Source organism: Oncorhynchus mykiss, chromosome 16 (genome assembly GCF_013265735.2).
Source record: "Oncorhynchus mykiss isolate Arlee chromosome 16, USDA_OmykA_1.1, whole genome shotgun sequence".
Classification (NCBI taxonomy): Eukaryota; Metazoa; Chordata; class Actinopteri; order Salmoniformes; family Salmonidae; genus Oncorhynchus; species Oncorhynchus mykiss.
In genome coordinates, this window is record NC_048580.1 from 2,616,608 (window position 1) to 2,640,178 (window position 23,571).

A 23,571-nucleotide genomic window follows, 5' to 3' on the forward strand; every position below is an offset into this window, starting at 1 on the left:
ACAGTGAGTTAATATACCATACCACTAACCCTGGAAACAAGGTCATCAGCTCCTCAGACAGTGAGTTACTATACCACTAACCCTGGAAACAAGGTCATCAGCTCCTCAGACAGTGAGTTAATATACCATACCACTAACCCTGGAAACAAGGTCATCAGCTCCTCAGACAGTGAGTTACTATACCATACCACTAACCCTAGAAACAAGGTCATCAGCTCCTCAGACAGTGAGTTACTATACCATACCACTACCACTAACCCTGGAAACAAGGTCATCAGCTCCTCAGACAGTGAGTTACTATACCATACCACTACCACTAACCCTGGAAACAAGGTCATCAGCTCCTCAGACAGTGAGTTACTATACCATACCACTACCACTAACCCTGGAAACAAGGTCATCAGCTCCTCTGACAGTGAGTTACTATACCATACCACTACCACTAACCCTGGAAACAAGGTCATCAGCTCCTCTGACAGTGAGTTACTATACCATACCACTACCACTAACCCTGGAAACAAGGTCATCAGCTCCTCAGACAGTGAGTTACTATACCATACCACTACCACTAACCCTGGAAACAAGGTCATCAGCTCCTCAGACAGTGAGTTACTATACCATACCACTAACCCTGGAAACAAGGTCATCAGCTCCTCAGACAGTGAGTTACTATACCACTACCACTACCACTAACCCTGGAAACAAGGTCATCAGCTCCTCAGACAGGCTGGACTTGCTCTTCCAAACTGCTCTGTGAACAGTGACAACATGGGCAACAGCTCCCTCTCCTGGAGAGTACTGGTCATTACTGCTACTACCCATACACCACCACCAGCAACATACCACCCTGCATCCCACTGCGGGTTTTCCTCTAACCTAAGCAGGGTCTGTCCTGGTTGGTCCCTGGATGGGAGATCGGATCCTGCTGGAAGAGGTGTTGGAGGGCCAGTAGGAGGCACTCTTTCCTCTGGTCTAAAAAAATATCAAAAATGCCCCAGGGCAGTGATTGGGGACTCTGCCCTGTGTAGGGTGCTGTCTTTCGGATGGGACGTTAAAAAGGTGTCCTGATTCTCTGTGGTCACTAAAGATCCCATGGCACTTATCGTAAGAGTAGAGGTGTTAACCCTGGTGTCCTGGCTAATTTTCCAATCATGCCCTCAAACCATCATGGTCACCTAATCATCCCTGGTTTGCAATTGGCTCATTCATCCCCCTCCTCTCCCCTGTAACTATTCCCCAGGTCGTTGCTGTAAATGAGAACGTGTTCTCAGTCAACTGACCTGGTAAAATATTTTTTTTTTTAAAAACACCATTATGACGAGGATCTCTTTGACAGTACCAATCAATATTACTACCCATACTGCACCATGACAGACCGTAGGTCGTATCTGAGTTCCTCCCTTTTTGATTTACATATTACCCTGATGTAACATCACGCCTGTGATATTTTTATTTTTTTAAATGGTAGACTCAGCAGTTTGTTGTGTGAAGCGATAGGCTTGTCATTGATTTGTTCCGCAGCATTTCTCCTGACAGCCCCCCCCCCCCCCCCCTGTGTCCAGGTATCTTCAGGAGGTGGGTTACACCGACACCATCCTGGATGTGAAGGCTCAGAGGGTGCAAACCCTGCTGGCTATGGCTGGAGCCGGAGGGGGTCGACCCGGGGAGAGGACCGGGCCAGAGAGCCCTCTGGTCAACGGGACAGACACCGTACCTAAAGGCACCGACACTGGAGGAGGGTGGGTATACAGAACTGCCCTCAACACTGTGATATAAAAACACCTCAGAACATTAATGTGAATGTCCTTTCTAGTAATTCTATTTTTATGACCTAGTGAAACCGATCAGGATGGTGGATCAGGCTAGCTCTGGCCTGCTCGTGGTTAGCAGGCTAGCTCAGGCAAAGCGGTTATCAGGCTAGCTCCGGCCTGCTCGCGGTTAGCAGGCTAGCTCGGGCCTGCTCGCGGTTAGCAGGCTAGCTCCGGCCTGCTCGCGTTTAGCAGGCTAGCTCCGGCCTGCTCTCCGTTATCAGGCTAGCTCTGGCCTGCTTGCGGTTAGCAGGCTAGCTCTGGCCTGCTTGCGGTTAGCAGGCTAGCTCCGGCCTGCTCGCGGTTAGCAGGCTAGCTCGGGCCTGCTCGCGGTTAGCAGGCTAGCTCGGGCCTGTTGACATTCGGAACACAGGAAATAGATGTAAATGTTTCTCCTGAGTCCGTTAACAAATGGCCTGAACAGACTCTTCCATAATGCTGCTAATACTGTCCCAAATATGCTACTGCAGTGTAGTGGAACAGGCATGATGTCCAATCCCTCTGTGTGTGTGTGTGTGTGTGTGTGTGTGTGTGTGTGTGTGTGTGTGTGTGTGTGTGTGTGTGTGTGTGTGTGTGTAGGAAGACTGAGGTGTCTGAGTCCAGTGTTGTGCCGGACACCTTCAGGTTCTACTGTGATGAAGACGATGATGAAGATGGTGCAGGGTTGGATCGGACTGTCATGGAACAGACAGGACCTACGGGGACCGTAAGGCACACGTGCTATACACACACTATACACACACATGCTACATACTATACACACACACACGCTACACACACAGGCTATACACACACACGCTACACACTATACACACAGGCGTGCATCACACACACATTTAGCTAAAGCCTTTTCCTTCTGAAGTTGATGATACCAGATCAGTCAATTAAAATAACTGAGCTGACAATATCAGAATGTAACCAACAGTACAACGTCGCTCTGTCCCCTAGATGGTGAGGAAGAAGCCACCATCGTCATCATCACCGGCCCTCAATATGGACACTAGTGAGGACCCTGACGCAGAGGACGCACTGAAAGGCTTCGACTTCCTGTCCAGCCCTGACAACATGGACACATCGCCTGAGTCCCGCAGCGCTGCGGACGGGACGGACTGGGGTGAGAGAGGGGGGGACTGGGGGGAGGGGTGAGGGGGGGGGACTGGGGTGAGGGGGGGGGGGGGTGAGAGGGGATGGACGGACGGACGGACGGACGGACGGGGGGGGTGGACAGGGGGTTGCGGGAGAGATTGGGGTGAGAGAGAGGGGGGAGGGGGGACAGGGTGAGTGAGAGAGGGGACATATATATACCTGCCTCTTACCTGATCATTCCCAGACTAGCCTTTTATTTATATATATATATATATATATATATATATATATATATATATATATATAGTCCGATCCTGAACAGGTCTGGTTTTGTCCCTCTGTAGAGAAGGAGGAGCAGTCTGCCATGTCAGAGGCCTGGGACGTGGACCAGGGTTTGATAACCAAACTCAAGGAGGAGTACAGGAAGGAGCGCAAGGGGAAGAAGGGGGGAAAGAGTAAGTTATCTATCCTCTTCCCTGAACTTCTCCTCTCTGTCCTCCTCATCTCCTCCTCGTCTCTTCCCTGTCCTCCTCTCCTCCTCGTCTCTTCCCTGTCTTCATCTCCTCTCCTCCTCGTCTCCTCCCTGTCCTCCTCTCCTCGTCTCCTCCCTGTCCTCATCTCCTCTCCTCCTCGTCTCTTCCCTGTCTTCATCTCCTCTCCTCCTCGTCTCCTCCCTGTCCTCCTCTCCTCGTCTCCTCCCTGTCCTCATCTCCTCTCCTCCTTGTCTCCTCCTCCTCAAAGATTCAAATAAAGAATAAACTTCTCATCTTTCTCCTCACTTATTTTAGCTTGTCTGTTATTATTCATCCTACCCGCCATCTTCAACTCTTGTCTGTCTGTCTCTGAATGTGTTTTAGTCGTTCCTTTATTTCCTTGTCCTTGTTTGTTTCGTTGTTAACCCAATATAGATAATTATTTGTGTTAAAGTAATGTGCATCTTACAGAACCTCTACATGACCTAGTCTGCCAGGGATCAAAAACGAACTCAATCATATTGACTCAACATCATCTTGAAGTAGTGTCCGATACAGCACATGGAATCCACTCAACCTTCATGGTAACATTAGATGCACAACTTAGATACTGACATTCTGAGTCCTTAGCGACAGGCGGTACATTCTGAGTCCTTAGCGACAGGCGGTACATTCTGAGTCCTTAGCGACAGGCGGTACATTCTGAGTCCTTAGCGACAGGCTGTACATTCTGAGTCCTTAGCGACAGGCTCCTCCTGCTGTCGTGGCCTCCTCCTTCCTGCTTCCGTGGCCTGTTCCTTCCTGCTGTCGCGGCCTGTTCCTTCCTGCTGTCGCGGCCTGTTCCTTCCTGCTGTCGCGGCCTGTTCCTTCCTGCTGTCGCGGCCTGCTCCTTCCTGCTTCCGCGGCCTGCTCCTTCCTGCTGTCGCGGCCTGCTCCTTCCTGCGGTCGCGGCCTGCTGCTTCCGCGGCCTGCTCCTTCCTGCAGTTGCGGCCTGCTCCTTCCTGCTGTCGCGGCCTGCTCCTTCCTGCTGTCAGGCTCTGTTTTCCTCTATACTGTAGTAATGTCCTCTGCTCTCTCTTCTCCCTATCAGTATACACTACTGGTCTCTCTCTGTTAAAACATTTTCCTCCTACCTGTTTTCTCTCCCAAGGACCTAACCGGTCTAAGCTCCAGGACATGCTGGCCAACCTGAGGGACCAAGAGGACATGAGTCCCAGAGAACCCTCCTCTTCCCCCCAGGCCCGCTCCATCGCACCCAGGCTCAACGAGCAGCACCAGGACAACCGTTCGGACGAAGGTACAGACCTGTTTGTCTCTCTGTCCCCGGTCTCTCTCTCTGTGTCCGGTGTCTCTCTCTCTGTGTCCGGTGTCTCTCTCTCTGTGTCCGGTGTCTCTCTCTCTGTGTCCGGTCTAATCACTCGGGTTTCAAAATTAAGAAAAGGTTCCTAAAGTTTGCTGTTTTTCCAGTTTCTTCTCAGTTGAAGGATTTCCTTCCTGCTTATTCCTCTCTGATTCAGGGAATTCTCTAGCTGGGATTTCTGAGAGAAAAAACCCCTCCAGGAAACAGTTTTTGGGATTGTTTTCAGAAGTTGGCATTTGCCCTGTGTTATGTCGGTAATATTGTCAGTGTGTCATGGCTTCCTTCCAGGTAGTAACTGTGTTTTTCTCTTCCAGTGGAGGTGCTGACCTTCCCTCCTTCCTCAGGAAAGTCCTTCATAATGGGTCCTGATGAGAACATGGAGGCTGAACTGCGACTTGGGGAGCTGGCTGGTCTGACCGTCGCCAACGAGGCTGATAGCTTGGCGTACGACGTGAGTAGCACCTCTTGAGTAGCCCTTTGTACTAAAATACAATCACAACTTTCATTCCTGTTCCCAAGAACTCTTAAGGCTAACCGCCACAACGGCTACCGTCCTGTAGCACTCACATCTGAAGGGACATGGTTACTATGGCGGGAGATTATAGTATGGGTTTTAAAGTGCTTCAATGGACCGTGAAGGACATCACATTACAAACTATCCCCCTCATGCACTTAAAGACGTGATGAATTTTATTCATATATTGGAACTAGTGGATTATATGGAGGCTTAAATATCAAGCTAGTTGTCTTGACTACTTTCTTATGTCCTTCTCGCTGTCACCAAATGTTTGATTGGGGACAAAATGCGGTTCGTCCCCGTAAAATAATGGGAATGCACATTCCTCTTACAGATTTTCCCCGAGGACATTGGGGACTTGTTTAGTACCAGGACAGAAGAATCTAGAACTTACTTTTTCCCTACATAACCTAGGTACAGCAGATCCTCCTTATTGTACGGGACACTTTTAAATGTGCCTTCAGAGGCCCTGTAATTCAGTACTCATCAATAAAACAACTATTTAGGTCAGAAGAGCTCATATTAACAAAGGAAAATGGAAAGACTAACAGAACAGTTAGATAGCATTAAAAACTGTATCGTAAAGGCACAGAATAAGTTAGAGGAAAAACAACAAGAAATTGAGGAACTTAAGAAAGGTCCAGTGTAATAGATTATAAAAATAAAGCTAACTGGATGAAATATGGGGAGAAATGCACCAAATTATTTTCTAATCTTCAGCATAGAAATGCTACCAAAAAGAATTTACTGAAACTCGTTACAAATGTATTTTATATATTTTTCTTAATTTACTAGGCAAGTCAGTTAAGAATATATTCTTATTTTCAATGACGGCCTAGGAACAGTGGGTTAACTGCCTGTTCAGGGGCAGAACGACATATTTGTACCTTGTCAGCTCGGGGATTCGATCTCGCAACCTAAAGTATTCAGACCCCTTCATTTTGTTACGTTACAGCCTTATTCTAAAATGGAGTCAGTACATTTTCCTCATCAATCTACACACAATACCTGATAATGACACAGTGAAAACAGGTTTTTAGAAATGTTTGCAAATTTATAAAATAAAAACGGATACCTTATTTACTTAAGTATTCAGACCTTTTGCCTATGAGACTCGACATTGAGCTCCGGTGCATCCTGTTTCCATTGATCATTAGTCATCCTTGAGATGTTTCTACAACTTGATTTGGAGTCCACCTGTGGTAAATTCTATTGATTTAGACATGATTTGGAAAGGCACACATCTGTCTATACAAAGGTCCTACAGTTGGCAGTGCATGTCAGAGTAAAAACCTAGTCATGAGGTTGAAGGAATTGTCCATAGAGCTCCGAGATAGGATTGTGTTGAGGCACAGATCTGGGGAAAGGTACCAAGAAAATGTCTGCAGCGTTAAATGTCCCCAAGAACACAGTGGCCTCCATCATTCTGAAATGGAAGAAGTTTGGAACCACCAAGACTCTTCCTAGAGCTGGCCACCCGGACAAACTGAGCAATCGGGGAGAAAGGCCTCGGGGAGGTAACCAAGAACCTTACCTGACAGAGCTCCAGAGTTCCTCTGTTGAGATGGGAGAACCTTCCAGAAGGACAACCATCTCTGCAGCACTCCACCATTCAGGCCTTAATGGTAGAGTGGCCAGATGGAAGCCACTCTTCAGTAAAAGACACATGACAGCCGGCTTGGAGTTTGCCATAAGGCACCTAAAGGACTCTCAGACCATGAGAAGGAAGATTCTCTGGTCTGATGAAACCAAGATTGAACTCTTTGGCCTGAATACCAAGTGTCACGTCTGGAGGAAACCTGGCACAATCCCTATGGTGAAGCATGGTTGTGGCAGCATCAAGCTGTGGGGATGTTTTTCAGCAGTAGGGACTGGGAGACTAGTCAGGATTGAGGGAAAGATGAACGGAGCAAAGTACAGAGATCCTTGATGAAAACCTGCTCCAGAGTGCTCAGAACCTCAGACTGGGGTGAAGGTTCACCTTCCAACAGGACAACGGACCCTAAGCACACAGTCAAGACAACACAGGAGTGGCTTCGGGACAAATCTCTGAATGTCCTTGAGAGGCGCAGCCAGAGCCCAGACTTGAACCTGAACTCTGATCTCTGGAGAGACCTGAAAATAGCTGTACAGTGACGCCCCCCATCCAACCTGACAGAGCTTGAGAGGATCTGCAGAGAAGAATGGGAGAAACTCCCCAAATACAGGTGTGTCAATCTTGTATGATCACCCCCAAGAAAACTTGGGTGTTTCAACAAAGTACTGAGCAAAGTAATTATGTAAATGTAATATTAAATTTAATGTTTTTTAATACATTTAACATTTCTAAAGCTGTTTTTGCTTTGTCATTTTGGGGTATCGTGTTTAGCTTGATCAGGATTTTAAAACAATATTTATTTTGTTAATGTATTGTCCTTTGAAAGGCTGGTAATGGCACACCAACTCCATCATCCCAGACACCCTAGACCATTCGAGTTTGCATACTGCCCTTACCCACCTAAAGAAGAGGAAAATCTACTGTTCATTGACTACAGCTCAGCGTTCAACACCATTTGTTCCCTCAAAGCTCATCACTATGCTAAGGACCCTGGACCTCCTGACGGGCCACCCCCAGGTGGTGAGGGTAGGCAACAACACATCCCCGCCGCACTGACCCTCAACATGGGTGTGTGCTAATTCCCATCCTGTACTCCCCGTTCACCCACGACTGTGTGGCCACTCACGACTCCAACACCCTCATCAAGTTTGCTGATAAAACGGCGGTGGTAGCCCTGATCACTGGCGACGATGAGACTGCCTATAGGGAGGAGGTCGATGTCCTGGCAGTGTGGTGCCAGAACAACAACCTCTCCTTCAACGTCAGTCAGACCAAGGAGCTGATCGTGGACTACAGGGAGGAGGTCGATGACCTGGCAGTGTGGCGCCAGAACAACAACCTCTCCTTCAACGTCAGTCAGACCAAGGAGCTGATCGTGGACTACAGCAAACGGAAGGGGCGAGCCACGCCCCCATAGTAGCGGAGTGGGTCGAGAGCTTCAAGTTCCTCGGTGTCCACATCATTCAGGACTTAAAATGGTCCACTCAGTCGTGAAGAAGGCGCTACTGCACCTCTTCCCCCTCCAGATGGTTGAAAAAAATCTGTTCCAAAGCATCAAACCCATCTTGATTGGCTGCATCACTGCTTGGTACAGCAGCTGCACTGCCCGCGATTGGGTGGCGGGTGCGGCTCCAGTACGTCACTGGGGACGAGCCTCCTGCCGTCCAGGCCCTGTATATCAGGCGGTGTGAAAGGAAGGCCCGGACTCCAGCCGTCTCTGCTTCCGCTGACTATTGACATTACTGATGTCTGAATATTGACATTACTGATGTCCTGAATATTGACATTACCGATGTCCTGAATATTGACATTACCGATGTCTGGGTATTGACATTACCGATGTCTGAGTATTGACATTACCGATGTCTGAGTATTGACATTACCGATGTCTGAGTATTGACATTACCGATGTCTGAGTATTGACATTACCGATGTCTGAGTATTGACATTACCGATGTCTGAGTATTGACATTACCGATGTCTGAGTATTGACATTACCGATGTCTGAGTATTGACATTACCGATGTCTGAGTATTGACATTACCGATGTCTGAGTATTGACATTACCGATGTCCTGAGTATTGACATTACCGATGTCCTGAGTATTGACATTACCGATGTCCTGAGTATTGACATTACCGATGTCCTGAGTATTGACATTACCGATGTCCTGAGTATTGACATTACCGATGTCCTGAGTATTGACATTACCGATGTCCTGAGTATTGACATTACCGATGTCCTGAGTATTGACATTACTGATGTCCTGAATATTGACATTACTGATGTCTGAATATTGACATTACCGATGTCCTGAGTATTGACATTACTGATGTCCTGAATATTGACATTACTGATGTCTGAATATTGACATTACCGATGTCTGTCCACTCAATACCTTCCTCAACTACATCAAGCACTTGGGAATACTGCACACTAAATGTGTTAACAAGATATGAAAATGATTACTGTCTACTTCCACAATTTATCTACCCATAATCCACGGCGTTTCCCCCTCCTCAGATGCCCAACAACAAGGATGCCCTGAGGAGGACGTGGAACCCCAAGTTGACCCTGCGTAGCCACTTTGACGGGGTCCGAGGTCTGGCGTTCCACCCCATAGAACCGGTTCTGGTCACCGCCTCAGAGGACCACACGCTGAAGATGTGGAACCTGCAGAAGACTGCCCCCGCCAAGAAGTAAGACTGACCTATAACTCAGTGTCTACTTCACTAAAGTAGAGACTTAGACTAGAGACCTTCCTTTCACCAGGTATGGAGTCCAATTGGGGAGAATTGGAATTTCAATTTACTTCCTGAATTGAATAAATCAAATTGAAATGGACTCTAAACCTGATGAGAGCAATGTCTTGCTCAAAAATGTATTTGACCTTTTCATACAGTCCAGATTGTCTACAAAGTTTACAGGTCACCATTTGTCTTGGTCTTTATCTCCAGGAATGCCTCTGTAGATGTGGAACCCATGTACACGTTCAGGGCCCACCAGGGTCCAGTGCTGTGTGTTGTGATGAGCAGTACAGGAGAGCAGTGTTTCAGTGGAGGGCTGGACGGCACCATTCAGAGCTGGAACACACCGAACCCTAACCTAGACCCATACGATTCATACGGTAGGAACAGAGGGCTGGCTGCCTGTATCTCTCTCTCTCGGGCTCCCCTGTCGCTCTCTGTCTCTCTCGGGCTCCCCTGTCTCTCTCTCTCTCTCTCTCTCTGTGCTCCCCTGTCTCTCTCTTTCTCTTTCTCTCTTTCTCGGGTTGCTCTCTGGCGGTTTCTCTCTTCTTCCCTTTTGTAAAAATCTGTGTAGGGGATTCAGTCCTGGACTCATAGCTACGTGTAGCAAGTTTTCATTGGTTCGAATGGTCTATACATTGAGCCTGAAACAGGATACTTGTTATTTGGCCATTGGCCCAATTTTACTGCAAGGTATTCTTATTGGTCAGCCACAGGCTAGGGTTGGGGGTTATAAATGACATCATGTTGATCTGACAGCGGGTACCTGGAGAGAGGAGAGATTGCTTCCTTGTTGAACAGGCCAATCTTGTTCTGTGGAGAAACACTGAGGACAGGGAAGAATAATCATCTACTTCTCAACATAGCATCTTTGATTCGTTCTCTTTGAATAAACCTATTTTTCTCCCCCCGATTTGCTTTTGGGGGTCTGTGTTATTGAAGAGTAACATCAACTGCTAACACTTTGTCTCTCTCTCTCAACATGTGTAATAGAGCCGTCTGTCCTGCGTGGGGCGCTGTGTGGTCATACTGACTCGGTGTGGGGTCTGGTGTACAGTGGTGTTCATCGGAGACTCTTGTCTTGCTCTGGAGACGGCACCGTCAAACTGTGGGACGCCTCCGATACCAAGCCTGCCCTGGTCACCTTCCAAAATAAAGGTACACACAGATGGGCTCTGGGACGCCTCCAACACCAACCCAGCACTGGCACACTGTCATTTTGTCCCCCTTCCCCCTGTTCATTTTCTGTATTTTGGAATTCATACCTCTTGGAACTTACCCATCCCGGATCCGGGAGAATTGTCATCAACAGAAATTTCTAAATAAGAGTCCCTTCCTGATTGGATTTTTCTCAGGCGTTCACCTGCAATATCATTTCTGTTATACTCACAGACAATATTTTTACAGTTTTGGAAACTTTAGAGTGTTTTCTATCCCAAGCTGTCAATTATATGCATATTCTAGCATCTTGTCCTGACAAAATATCCCGTTTACTACGGGAACGTTATTTTTCCCAAAAGTGAAAATAGTGCCCCTTAGTTTCAAGAGGTTAACATGGCCTTGCACTTCATGAATTGTGTTTGTATGTTCATGATATAAAAATTCTGTGGTGAAATCAACTGATATGGTTGAGTGACTTTTTTAACGGAATAGTCATGTGATGAGTAAAAGGATGTGTTGACCGGAACTACTGGTGTTTTAACCCAGAGAATGGCGTGCGTTTGTCTTGCTTCCTGCTTCAGAATTTGGCGTGCCGTCCTCAGTGGACCTGCTCTGCAGTGACCCCGCCCACATGGTGACATCGTTCACCAGCGGTCGGATTGGCCTGTTCAACATGGAGACACAGCAACTAGTGCTCAGCCTGGAGTCTGCTGCAGATACGGGTAGGTCTGGAGGGGAGCAGGAAGATGGGTGGGTGGGATGGTCAGATTGGCCTGTTCAACAAGGAAGCAATCTCTCCTCTCTCCAGGTACCCGCTGTCAGATCAACAAGGTGCTGAGTCACCCCACCCTACCCATCACCATCACCGCTGAAGAGGACAGACACATCAAGTTCTTCGACAACAACACAGGTTACACAACCATTTTACTGGTCTACATACAAACGTGTCCTCCACACAGAACTAAGTAGGATCTCAGTGGTCCTCCATCAGTCCTCTGGCAGTCGTCCAGTTTTTACTCCTCTTGATCCAGTTTGGTTTAACACAGCAGTTTGTTTTTAAAAGTAGAGTGAGTACACTTAAACTGATGCATTCACAGAAAGCAGAAATATATATATATATATATAAAAAATTAACACATGTTGTCAATTTGAACTCTTCAGGAAAGCTGATCCACTCAATGGTGGCCCACCTGGATGCTGTTACCAGTCTAGCTGTCGACCCCAACGGGCTCTATCTGATGTCTGGCAGTAAGTAGCGAACAACTCTCTAACGATTTCTAACATTCCTAGCTAGATATATTTTATTACTGCGTGCAATGGTAGGAGAGTCCCTTATGAGCATATGAAAGACCTTATGAAACAGTAGGGGGCCTAGAGCTGAGCCCTGGGGGACACCAGAGCTGTATATTTTATGAAACAGTAGGGGGCCTAGAGCTGAGCCCTGGGGGACACCAGAGCTGTATATTTTATTAAACAGTAGGGGGCCTAGAGCTAAGCCCTGGGGGACACCAGAGCTGTATATTTTATTAAACAGTAGGGCGCCTAGAGCTTAGCCCTGGGGGACACCAGAGCTGTATATTTTATTAAACAGGAGGGGGCCTAGAGCTGAGCCCTGGGGGACACCAGAGCTGTATACTTTATTAAACAGGAGAGGGCCTAGAGCTGAGCCCTGGGGGACACCAGAGCTGTATACTTTATTAAACAGGAGAGGGCCTAGAGCTGAGCCCTGGGTGACACCAGAGCTGTATACTTTATTAAACAGGAGAGGGCCTAGAGCTGAGCCCTGGGGGACACCAGAGCTGTATACTTTATTAAACAGGAGAGGGCCTAGAGCTGAGCCCTGGGGTACACCAGAGCTGTATACTTTATTAAACAGGATAGGGCCTAGAACTTTATGTAAACTGCCTTGTCGCCCAACTACTGTTCACCTTCCTCTCCCCTCCCTCAGGCCATGACTGTTCTATTCGTCTGTGGAACCTGGAGACTAAGACATGTATCCAGGAGTTTACAGCTCACAGGAAGAAGAATGATGAGTCTATCCATGACGTGGCCTTCCACCCCTCTAAGGCCTACATCGCCTCCGCCGGGGCAGACGCTCTTGCCAAGGTGTTCGTATGACGAGGACCAATCACAGCCCACCGACACGGCCTCCCAGCACCAGGGATCAATAGAGACACAGGAGGGGCGGGACCTTAAGAAACGGGTGTGTGAGGTTCCACGCAGACTTCCCCCTCATATATCACCTCTCACACTACTGGTTCCCTGTTTTGACTGGTGGATGATGAAGCCAATAGCCACTTCTAAGCCCCAGACTAGGCCCGCCTCTAGAGGGATAGGGCCAGGGCTGTGGTTGGCTCAGAGGTCTGTTAGGGGAACTGCGATTGGGCACAAGGCTTCCTCATCCTTGTGCAATCCAAGCAGGCCCCTGGGTATGACCGGCCACAAAGACCCTCTTTCTCGAATCGGGGGCCAATGAACACCCACACAGACTGATACTATTGTCTTCAGACTAACCTTATGGTCTGTCTTCCCTTCACAGCTAGCGAGGGCGTTGAAGACAGACAGACAGGTGTTTTATAGTGTAGTCTCACTAGAGAGGTGGAGCACCATGCCCTACCCCCTCCTCATGTCATCATGCCCATTAACCAGAAACCCAAGCCCACCCCCATTTCCCCAATCTCTAGGCCCAGACTTCTCCCTTCAGATCAGGCCGTCTGCTCCCTGGTCCCTCCTTCTCCTCCAAGTCACTTTCAGTGTTTTATTGGAGATGCTGGCTGGCTGGCTGTCTTACGATGGAAGCATCTCGCTTTTCCCCTCTGTCTCCCCGGGCCGACTCTGTCTCCCCAGGCCGACTCTGCCTCCCCAGTCTCTACCCACCCACCAGCCAGCCAGTTTCTCTCTCTGCTTTCCTTTTAAAAATACTTATTAAAAAATGTGCCTTTGCTTTAAAAAGGAACCAGAAGTTCTTTAACAGAGCATCTGTTTTTGCGGCGGGCAGACAGCGTTGATAGGGAAAGGTTGTCACGATGGTGTCCATTTTAACTAAAATATTGGATGTAGAATTACAAATACGTATAATAAACAAAACATATATTAAGTCTTAAAACTGACTGTGAGTTTGAGTGCTCTTTTTTTTAAAAATATATATAAAAAGCATGGGTGGAAATAAGCCTTGTCCCCAGATCAGTTTTGTTCTGTCTTGCCATTGACCATATAAGAGTTGAAAAGAAAAGCACTAACAGGTCTGGGACCAGGGTAGAAGGGAATCAGCCAAACTGGCAGAGCTAAACAGACGATCAAGTTAATATTTCCTATTTGTTAGAAGAATTCCTTGTTTATAAAACTGTACACTGCAACAACAACAACATGTTTCCAAAGTAAACCATCTGGTTCTACAATAGGAGTTTTAAGTATGTTGGTCCATCTTTACAATGCCAGCCACTGAGTTTGGCCTGCAGTGTGCTCAGTGGCCACTGATGTGTGAAACGTCTCAGAGTAGGGAAGCATCCCAAATGGCACCCTATTCCCTATAAAGTGCACTACTTTTAGGGTCCATAGGTTCCTGGTCTAAAGTAGTGCACTATATAGGGAATAGGGTGCCATTTGGGATGCTATCCCGAGAGCTGTAGTACAGTACAATATGTTATGTTCATACAAAAAGCAACCCATTTTTTTTGTTCCACAAATCCATCAAAAATATCCATGTAACTTACAAGTTCAAATGAGCTATTTTCTCAGACCGTAACGGTCACTTGGTTTGTATATGAAAGTCTGTTCTCATTAAAACTGCTGTAAAATATTTTGTTTCTGTCCGTGATTTTGAGAGAGAGATTTTACAACCTGTGAATTGAGAGACCCGGGACGGAGGAGGGGAGAGGATGTTTTGATTCTCTCTGATTTTTACACCATTTTCGTTGTAGAGAAATGTAATGATTTTTCTTCCTGCAGCATTGTCTCCTCTAGTTCCTGTCACTTTCCCCAAACTCTTGTTTTGGAGATCCTGTTTGGAGGATGTTCTTGTTCCCTCATGATTGGGTGCTCCCGAGTGGCGCAGCATCTCAGTGCCTTGAGGAGTCACTACAGACACCCTGGTTCAGAATCCAGGCTGTATCACAACCCGGCCGTGAGTGGGAAGCACAATTGGCCCAGCGTCGTCCTAGTTTGGCCCGGTGTAGGCGGTCACTGTAAATAAGAATTTGTTCTTAACTGACTTGCCTAGTTAAATTAAAAAAAAATAATTCCCAGAATCTTCCAACTGTGTTAACTTGGGAATTTTGCAGTTTTTTCTCTTAGTTGTGTGTGTTTGTATGTAATGTTTGGTATAGAACAGGAACGATGGTATAGAGACAGCTGTCCAGTCCATGACAAAACTGATACGTTACTAGAATCTAATATAGCTGCACACAAATATATAACAAGTACCTCTTCTGTCACTGAACAATATCACAACAAGATTTATTTATTTATTTATTATAATTTTATTAAAAATCGCATTTAAAATATTGATCAAATATGTATTTGAAAATGACAAGGCTTTTTAATATGTATATGTACAAACAGGATAAAAAATAAAAACAGGGAGATTATATAAATACTCAGAACAAACCAATATCAGCCATGTGAACAAGAAGGAAGCACATTATATTGGAAGAATAGAGGGAGGAGAGTAGAACTGGGTTGTGTTCATTAGTCACCCAATGGATGAAAATGGACTGAAACAGGGAGGGACTACTTGAATCTGTCCAATAAGAAACTCATTTTCATTTTTTCCCCTTGTTAAATGTTTTTGCTACGATGTGCACTAATGAATACGACCCTGGTTTAGTTTGTGAGGAACACTGTTAAGGTTAAAAGTATTAGTTTGATCTATTTATAGGTACAGTATCAGAGCTGGTAGAAAACTACAACTTCCTCTTGAAGCGTTTCTTTCATTTGACCATGTGTTCATTTGACCATGTGTTCATCTGACCATGTGTTCATCTGACCATGTGTTCATTTGTTTTGATTAAAAGACAGTTAGGAGCCAGTTAGAGTTCCCAAGTAAGACATGTTTTCTAATTGGACATGCGAAAAGCTGCTAAAGATGTTACCTGCAGGTTTAAACCTGTGCTAGTTAGCCGCTAACATGCTAAATCAGAAGTGTGGCCCCTTCAGGTTTAAACCTGTGCTTGTTAGCTGCTAACATGCTAAATCAGAAGTATGGCCCCTTCAGGTTAAAACCTGTTATTGTTAGCCGCTAACATGCTAAGTCAGAAGTATGGGTCTTTCAGGTTAAAACCTGTTATTGTTAAATCAAATCTCTCCTCTATAAAAGACCACACAGTATAAACACACATGGTAAAATTCTGATAAGACCATAATATGGCGTAATTCCCATAATGTGGTCTGATGACTGTCGGTCCTCTTCAAAGATAATTGTCTGCAGTCGTATCCCTTTTCCAACCTCAATCTACTGTAAAGCACCACATGGTATTTCTGCACTGTGTTATTAGGCCTTAAGAGGGAGTGCTAAGCACCATGTCCCCATAAGGCTATGACTCTCTATAAGCACCATGTCCCCATAAGGCTATGTCTCTCTGTAAGCACCATGTCCCCATAAGGCTATGTCTCTCTGTAAGTACCATGTCCCCATAAGGCTATGTCTCTCTGTAAGCACCATGTCCCCATAAGGCTATGACTCTCTATAAGCACCATGTCCCCATAAGGCTATGACTCTCGGTAAGCACCATGTCCCCATAAGGCTATGTCTCTCTATAAGCACCATGTCCCCATAAGACCATGTCCCCATAAGGCTATGTCTCTCTATAAGCACCATGTCCCCATAAGGCTATGTCTCTCTATAAGCACCATGTCCCCATAAGACCATGTCCCCATAAGACCATGTCCCCATAAGACCATGTCTCTCTGTAAGCACCATGTCCCCATAAGGCTATGTCTCTCTGTAAGCACCATGTCCCCATAAGACCATGTCCCTCTATAAGCACCATGTCCCCATAAGGCCATGTCTCTCTATAAGCACCATGTCCCCATAAGGCCATGTCTCTCTATAAGCACCATGTCCCCATAAGGCTATGTCTCTCTATAAGCATCAGATTATGTGGTGTGTTAAGACAGAAGAAGTAGTTTAGGCATGCTTTATAGTTTTTCCTGTAAGCATGAAGGTTGAGCTCAATTCAAATTTCAGTCAGCCAATTCAGGAAGTGATTTGAATTTAACATAAAAAATAAAATAAAAAGTTAAACTTTACCAATTAATAGTTTATCCTTTTTCAGTTTATTAAGAAGTGGAAAATAAAAGCACTTTTTTAAAAATGATTACATTTGGACTTTCAGTTTACTTCCTGAATTGACGGCCTTGGATTTGAATTGACCTCAACCCTGGTAAGCACCACGTCCAGGTGGTTCAACTTTTTCATCAGTTATGTTACATGATTAGGAGTGAGAACATTAAACACCCTCCCGTCCCTGACTGTTACTAGAACACCAACAACAGTTGAGATCACATGGCCAAAGTTTAATCGTTGTGAACCAATTGTATTAATGTTCCATGGGAATTAAAGTATTGCCCATTCAGCACCAACTATTAAAATGTTTAATTTTGGTAACTTACCGGTAATACATTTTGTAGAGACCCTGTCCTGTCTCCATGATAGTGCTGCTAATTAGCTTGTGGGGATCCTAATATAAATATCTAGCCCCCTCCCTACAGCCCCTGAGCCCCTGTTTCAAAACTTTACAAACGTATTCTTCCTTCCTTCCTTCCTTGTTTCCTTGATATGTAAGCACAGATTTATAAGTATAGGTGTACGTAAGCAAGGTGGGTCTGCATGGCCCTAGGGGCCCTGTTCAAAAGTAGTGCACTATATAGGGAATAAGGTGCCCTCCCTGCTCAGCTCAGTTGCGTGGCTGTGAGTTGAACTCCTGACAGATGTTATTGACCACCTTGGGGACGAACTTGTAGAGGCTGTCAAACTCGTCTACGAAGTAGGAGTGCTCCTTGTCGGGGTCGGTGGCGATGTATTCCAGCTCGTCCTGCGCTGCCCAGGCGATGCCGATGGAGTACGCTATCACACCTGGAGAGGGAGAGGAGAGAGACGGGTAGTTAGAGACTGGACTAGACTATAACAACTGGGTTAGTTTAGACCGGGAGTGGGCCACATTGGGATTTCCGAATTCGACGGAGGGCAGCACATATTTTTTTATCCGATTTGTTCGTAAAGATTATGCCAGAAAAAGGCCAGTAATTTGAAATAAATATATGTTTTTTTATATATATGTTTTTATATATATATATATATACGGTGCATTCAGAAAGTATTCAGACCCTTTGACCTTTTCCACATTTTGTTACGTTACAGCCTTATTCTAAAATTGATTAAATTTGTTTTTTCTTATCAATCTGCAGCAATATACCATAATGACAAAGTAAATGTATTAAAAATCAAAAACATAAGTATTGTTTGAAGCCCCTTTGGCAGCGATTACGGCCTCGAGTCTTCTTGGGTATGACTCTATAAACCTGGCACATCTGTATTTGGGGAGTTTCTCCCATTCTTCTCTGCAGATCCTCTCAAGCTCTGTCAGGTTGGATGGGGAGTGACACTGCACATCTATTTTCAGTTCTCTCCAGAGAAGTTAGATCGGATTCAAGTCCGGGTTCTGGCTGGGCCAGAAGGACATTCAGAGACTTGTCCCGAAGCCACTCCTGCATTGTCTTGGTTGTGTGCTTAGGGTCGTTGTCCTGTTGGAAGGTGAACGTTCGCCCCCAGTCTGAGGTCCTGAGCGCTCTGGAGCAGGTTTTCATCAAGGATCTCTCTGTACTTTGCTCCGTTCATCTTTCCCTCGAAACTGACTAGTCTCCCAGTCCCTACTGCTGAAAAACACCCCCACAGCATGATGCTGTCACCATCACGCATCACCGTAGGAAAGGTGCCAGATTTCCTTCTGATGTGACGCTTGGCATTAAGACCAAAGAGTTCAGCCGTGGTGTCATCAGACCAGAGAATCTTGTTTCTCATTGTCTGAGAGTCCTTTAGGTGCCTTTTAGCAAACTCATTTTTACTGAGGAGTGGCTTCCATCTGGCCACTCTACCACAAAGGCCTGATTGGTGCTGCAGAGAGAGTTGTTCTTCTAGAAGGTTCTCCCTTCTCCACATATGAACTCTGCCTGGGTTCTTGGTCACCTCCCTTTTCTTGTCGTGATGGTTCCAAACTTCTTCCATTTAAAAATGATGGAGGCCACTGTGTACTTGGGGACCTTCAATGCTGCAGACATTTTTTGGTACCCTTCCCCAGATCTGTGCATCGACACAATCCTGAGTTCAGAGTTCTACAGAGAATTCCTTTGACCTCATGGCTTGGCTTTTGCTCTGATATGTACTGTCAACTGTGGGACCTTATATAGACAGGTGTGTGCCTTTCCAAATCATGTCCAATCAATTGAATTTACCACAGGTGGACTCCAATCAAGTTGTAGAAACATCTCAAGGATGATCAATGGTAACATGATGCAATAGAAACAAGCCACACACACTGAATGACCAAAAGTATGTGGACACCTGCTCGTCAAACATCTCATTCCAATATTGTGGGCATTGATATGGAGTTGGTCCCCCCTTATTTGCTATAATGGCCTCCACTCTTCTGGGAAGGCTTTCCACTAGATGTTGGAACATTGCTGCTATAACAGCCTCCACTCTTCTGGGAAGGCTTTCCACTAGATGTTGGAACATTGCTGCTATAACAGCCTCCACTCTTCTGGGAAGGCTTTCCACTAGAGGTTGGAACATTGCTGCTATAACAGCCTCCACTCTTCTGGGAAAACTTTCCACTAGATGTAGGAACATTGCTGCTATAACAGCCTCCATTCTTCTGGGAAGGCTTTCCACTAGATGTAGGAACATTGCTGCAGGGACTTGGTTCCATTCAGCCACAAGAACATTAGTGAGGTCGGGCACTGATGTTGGGTGATTAGGCTTGGCTCGCAGTCTGTGTTCCAATTCATCCCGAAGGTGTTGGATGGGGTTGAGGTCAAGGCTCTGTGCAGGCCAGTCAAGTTCTTCCACACCGATCTCAACAAACCATTTCTGTATAGACCTCACTTTGCACAGCGGCATTGTCATGCTGAAACAGGAAAGTTTTTGCCACAAAGTTGGAAGCACAGAATAGTCTAGAATGTCATTGTATGCTGTAGCGTTAAGATTTCCCTTCACTGGAACTAAGGGGCCCGAAACATGAAAAACAAACCCAGACCATTATTCCTCCTCCACTAAACTTTACAGTTGGCACGATGCATTGGGGCAGGTAGGGTTCTCCTGGCATCCACCAAACCCAGATAAGTCCGTAGGACTGCCAGATGGTGAAGCGTGATTCATCACTCCAGAGAACGTGTTTCCACTGCTCCAGAGTCCAATGGCGGCGGGTGTTACACCATGTGCATGGTGATCTTAGGCGTGGCTGCTTTGCCATGAAACCCATTTCATGAAGCTTCCGATGAACAGTTCTTGTGCTGACATTGCTTCCAGAGGCATTTTATAACTCAGTAGTAAGTGTTACAACCGAGGACAGACTATATTTACGTGCTTCAGCACTCAGAGTCCCATTCTGTGAGTTTGTGTGGCCTACCACTTCGCGGCTGAGCCGTTGATGCTCCTAGACGTTTCCACTTCACAATAACAGCACTTACAGTTGACCGGGGCAGCTCTAGCAGGGCAGACATTTGACGAACTGACTTGTTGGAAAGGTGGCATCCTATGACGGTACCACGTTGAAAGTCACTAAGCTCTTCAGTAAGGGCCATTCTACTGCCAATATTTGTCTATGGAGATTGCATGGCTGTGTGGTCAATTTAATGCACCTGTCAGCTACGGGTGTGGCTGTAATATCCAGATCCACTAATTTGATGGGGTGTCCACATACCTTTTGTATATAGAGTTATCCGGGGCGGCAGGGTAGCCTAGTGGTTAGAGCGTTTGGCTAGCACCCGAAAGGTTGCAAGTTCAAATCCCTGTCGTTCTGCCCCTGAACAGGCAGTTAACCCACTGTTCCTAGGCCGTCATTGTAAATAAGAATTTGTTCATAACTGACTTGCCTAAAGGTAAAATAAAAAAATCTGTGACCAACAGATGTATAACTGTCATGTGAAATCCATAGATTAGGACCTAACGAATGTATTTCGATTGACTGATTTCCTCATGAGGTGTAACTCTTTGGATTGAATTGTTTGCGTGCTGCATTTATATTTTTGTTCAGCGTAGTTTTCATTACATTTCAATTTGGTTTCACACCAACTTGGCTTTCATTACATTTCAATTTGGTTTCACACCAACTTGGCTTTCATTACATTTCAATTTGGTTTCACACCAACTTGGCTTTCATTACATTTCAATTTGGTTTCACACCAACTTGGCTTTCATTACATTTCAATTTGGTTTCACACCAACTTGGCTTTCATTACATTTCAATTTGGTTTCACACCAACTTGGCTTTCATTACATTTCCATTTGGTTTCACACCAACTTGGCTTTCATTACATTTCCATTTGGTTTCACACCAACTTGGCTTTCATTACATTTCAATTTGGTTTCACACCAACTTGGCTTTCATTAGATTTCCATTTGGTTTCACACCAACTTGGCTTTCATTACATTTCCATTTGGTTTCACACCAACTTGGCTTTCATTACATTTCCATTTGGTTTCACACCAACTTGGCTTTCATTACATTTCAATTTGGTTTCACACCAACTTGGCTTTCATTACATTTCCATTTGGTTTCACACCAACTTGGCTTTCATTACATTTCCATTTGGTTTCACACCAACTTGGCTTTCATTACATTTCCATTTGGTTTCACACCAACTTGGCTTTCATTACATTTCAATTTGGTTTCACACCAACTTGGCTTTCATTACATTTCAATTTGGTTTCACACCAACTTGGCTTTCATTACATTTCAATTTGGTTTCACACCAACTTGGCTTTCATTACATTTCAATTTGGTTTCACACCAACTTAGCTTTCATTACATTTCAATTTGGTTTCACACCAACTTAGCTTTCATTACATTTCAATTTGGTTTCACACCAACTTAGCTTTCATTTAGTTTCCCATATGAAGAAATAATAAAATAGCAATCCAAAATTATCCACCAGTATGATGCTAAATTACCTATATCGAGGTGCTTTTTCTTAGAGGAGCTTCCCCCCCCCCCCCCCCCCCCCCCCCCATTGGCCAAGATTTTCTGACCACACCAATCAACCTCTGACCCCTCACCTTGGCGATGGACGGCCAACGCCGGAGCTCTGACATCATCGTAGCTCCTCCCGTCGGTGATAACGATCATGATCTTGCGTTTGTTGGGTTTGGACTTGCTGAACAGCTGCTCTGCTGCATAGGTGATAGCTGCTCCAGTACTGGTCCCGCCGCTCCAGTAATTAATCCTCTTTATGGCATTAAGCAGATCAGCCTTGTTGTTGTGTTGGCCGAAGGCAAACTCCAGCCGTTGTTCGTACGTGTACTGTACTGCGCCGACTCGTGTGTCCGTGTCCGATATCTCAAACTCCCGCGTGATGTTAGCGACGAACTGCAGGACGGTCCGGAAGTTCCCGGTGCCCACAGAGCTGGATCCGTCGATGACGAAGGCGATGTCGTTTGCGTTAAGGCAGGTCTTGCTGCAGACGAGACGGTCGGTGTCGCACACGCGCTTGACGAGGGGTTGGACTGCCTTCCGCAAGGCGAACCAGCTCGACACGGGTAGGGAGTAGAAACCGTTGGTTCGACACACCGCCTGTTGAGAGATGAGAGAAGATGAGGTGGTTGGGCAGGGTTTCATGAAGGGACAGGGCTCAAATTGTGAGGGAATTGGAAGCGGATGTATGTGTTAACATAGCTATGGGTGACCCAGTGACCATCGTCTCTATTTACCTTGTCCACAAAGTTTGGCTCCACCACATTCTGCTTCTCGTTCTCGTCGGGTCCCTCGATGGTCACAAAGAAGATGTTGATACCAGACTCTCTGGCCTGGCGTGATGCCTCCTCTACCTTGTCGGTTGGCCAGCCGTCTACCAGAACAACAGCCACGTTGGGCGCTCCGCCCCGGTTACCGTTGGCGTCGCTGAAGTAATGTTTGTTGATATAGGAGAGTGCCTTCCCTAGGAGAACACCGGGGGGCAGCAGAGCGCTTAACAGACAGACAGCTGAAGTAATGTTTGTTGATATAACAGAGGGCCTTCCCTAGGAGAACACTAGGGGGCAACAGAGAAACAGACAGACAGCTGAAGTAGTGTTTGTTGAAAAACCATGACCATTATTCCTCCACCAAACTTTACAGTTGGCACTATGCATTGGGGCAGGTAGTGTTCTCCTGGCATCTGCCAAACCCAGATTAAATTTTATACACCTGTCAGCAACGGGTGTGGCTGAAACAATCCACGAATTTGAAGGGATGGCCACATTTATGTGTATATATAGCATAGTTTGATAATACAGGAGAGGGCCTTCCCTAGGAGTACAGCAGGGTGCAGCAGAGAGGTGGTTAAGCCAGACAGACAGACAGACACAGCTGAAGTAGTTTAATATAGGAGGGCCTTCCCTAGGAGTACAGCAGGGGGCAGTAGAGAGGTGGTTAATATAGACAGACAGACAGACAGACACAGCTGAAGTAGTTTAATATAGGAGGGCCTTCCCTAGGAGTACAGCAGGGGGCAGCAGAGAGGTGTTTAAAACAGACAGAGATATAAAACACACAATACGTTTCTGTAAACACATGCACACAACGAAGCCCGTTAAAATGGAATGTTTTGTTCTAAACTACCATCCAGTAA

General features: G+C 46.0%; 2 protein-coding genes across 7 annotated transcripts in view; one reads left to right on the forward strand and one right to left on the reverse strand.

Annotated features, from left to right (window-relative positions):
• Positions 1 to 14,548, forward strand: part of LOC110535007 (striatin) — a 50,863-nt gene extending 36,315 nt beyond the window's left edge. Inside the window, exons 5-17 of the mRNA XM_036945954.1 lie at positions 1,563 to 1,739; positions 2,388 to 2,514; positions 2,757 to 2,922; positions 3,239 to 3,349; positions 4,518 to 4,664; positions 5,042 to 5,178; positions 9,365 to 9,540; positions 9,799 to 9,968; positions 10,582 to 10,746; positions 11,331 to 11,471; positions 11,558 to 11,659; positions 11,911 to 11,997; positions 12,698 to 14,548. Coding sequence (XP_036801849.1) covers positions 1,563 to 1,739; positions 2,388 to 2,514; positions 2,757 to 2,922; positions 3,239 to 3,349; positions 4,518 to 4,664; positions 5,042 to 5,178; positions 9,365 to 9,540; positions 9,799 to 9,968; positions 10,582 to 10,746; positions 11,331 to 11,471; positions 11,558 to 11,659; positions 11,911 to 11,997; positions 12,698 to 12,867 — 1,876 coding nt within the window. The 3' untranslated portion in view covers positions 12,868 to 14,548. The remainder of the gene's footprint in view (positions 1 to 1,562; positions 1,740 to 2,387; positions 2,515 to 2,756; positions 2,923 to 3,238; positions 3,350 to 4,517; positions 4,665 to 5,041; positions 5,179 to 9,364; positions 9,541 to 9,798; positions 9,969 to 10,581; positions 10,747 to 11,330; positions 11,472 to 11,557; positions 11,660 to 11,910; positions 11,998 to 12,697) is intronic.
• Positions 14,549 to 15,203: 655 nt separating this feature from the next.
• vit (vitrin) overlaps positions 15,204 to 23,571 on the reverse strand; it is a 107,081-nt gene continuing 98,713 nt past the window's right edge. For all 6 annotated transcript variants that reach the window (XM_036945957.1, XM_036945955.1, XM_036945961.1 and 3 more), the window contains 3 exons: positions 22,673 to 22,899; positions 22,022 to 22,535; positions 15,204 to 17,821 (listed from right to left, as the gene is read on the reverse strand). In XM_036945957.1, coding sequence (XP_036801852.1) covers positions 17,643 to 17,821; positions 22,022 to 22,535; positions 22,673 to 22,899 — 920 coding nt within the window. In that variant the 3' untranslated portion in view covers positions 15,204 to 17,642. The remainder of the gene's footprint in view (positions 17,822 to 22,021; positions 22,536 to 22,672; positions 22,900 to 23,571) is intronic.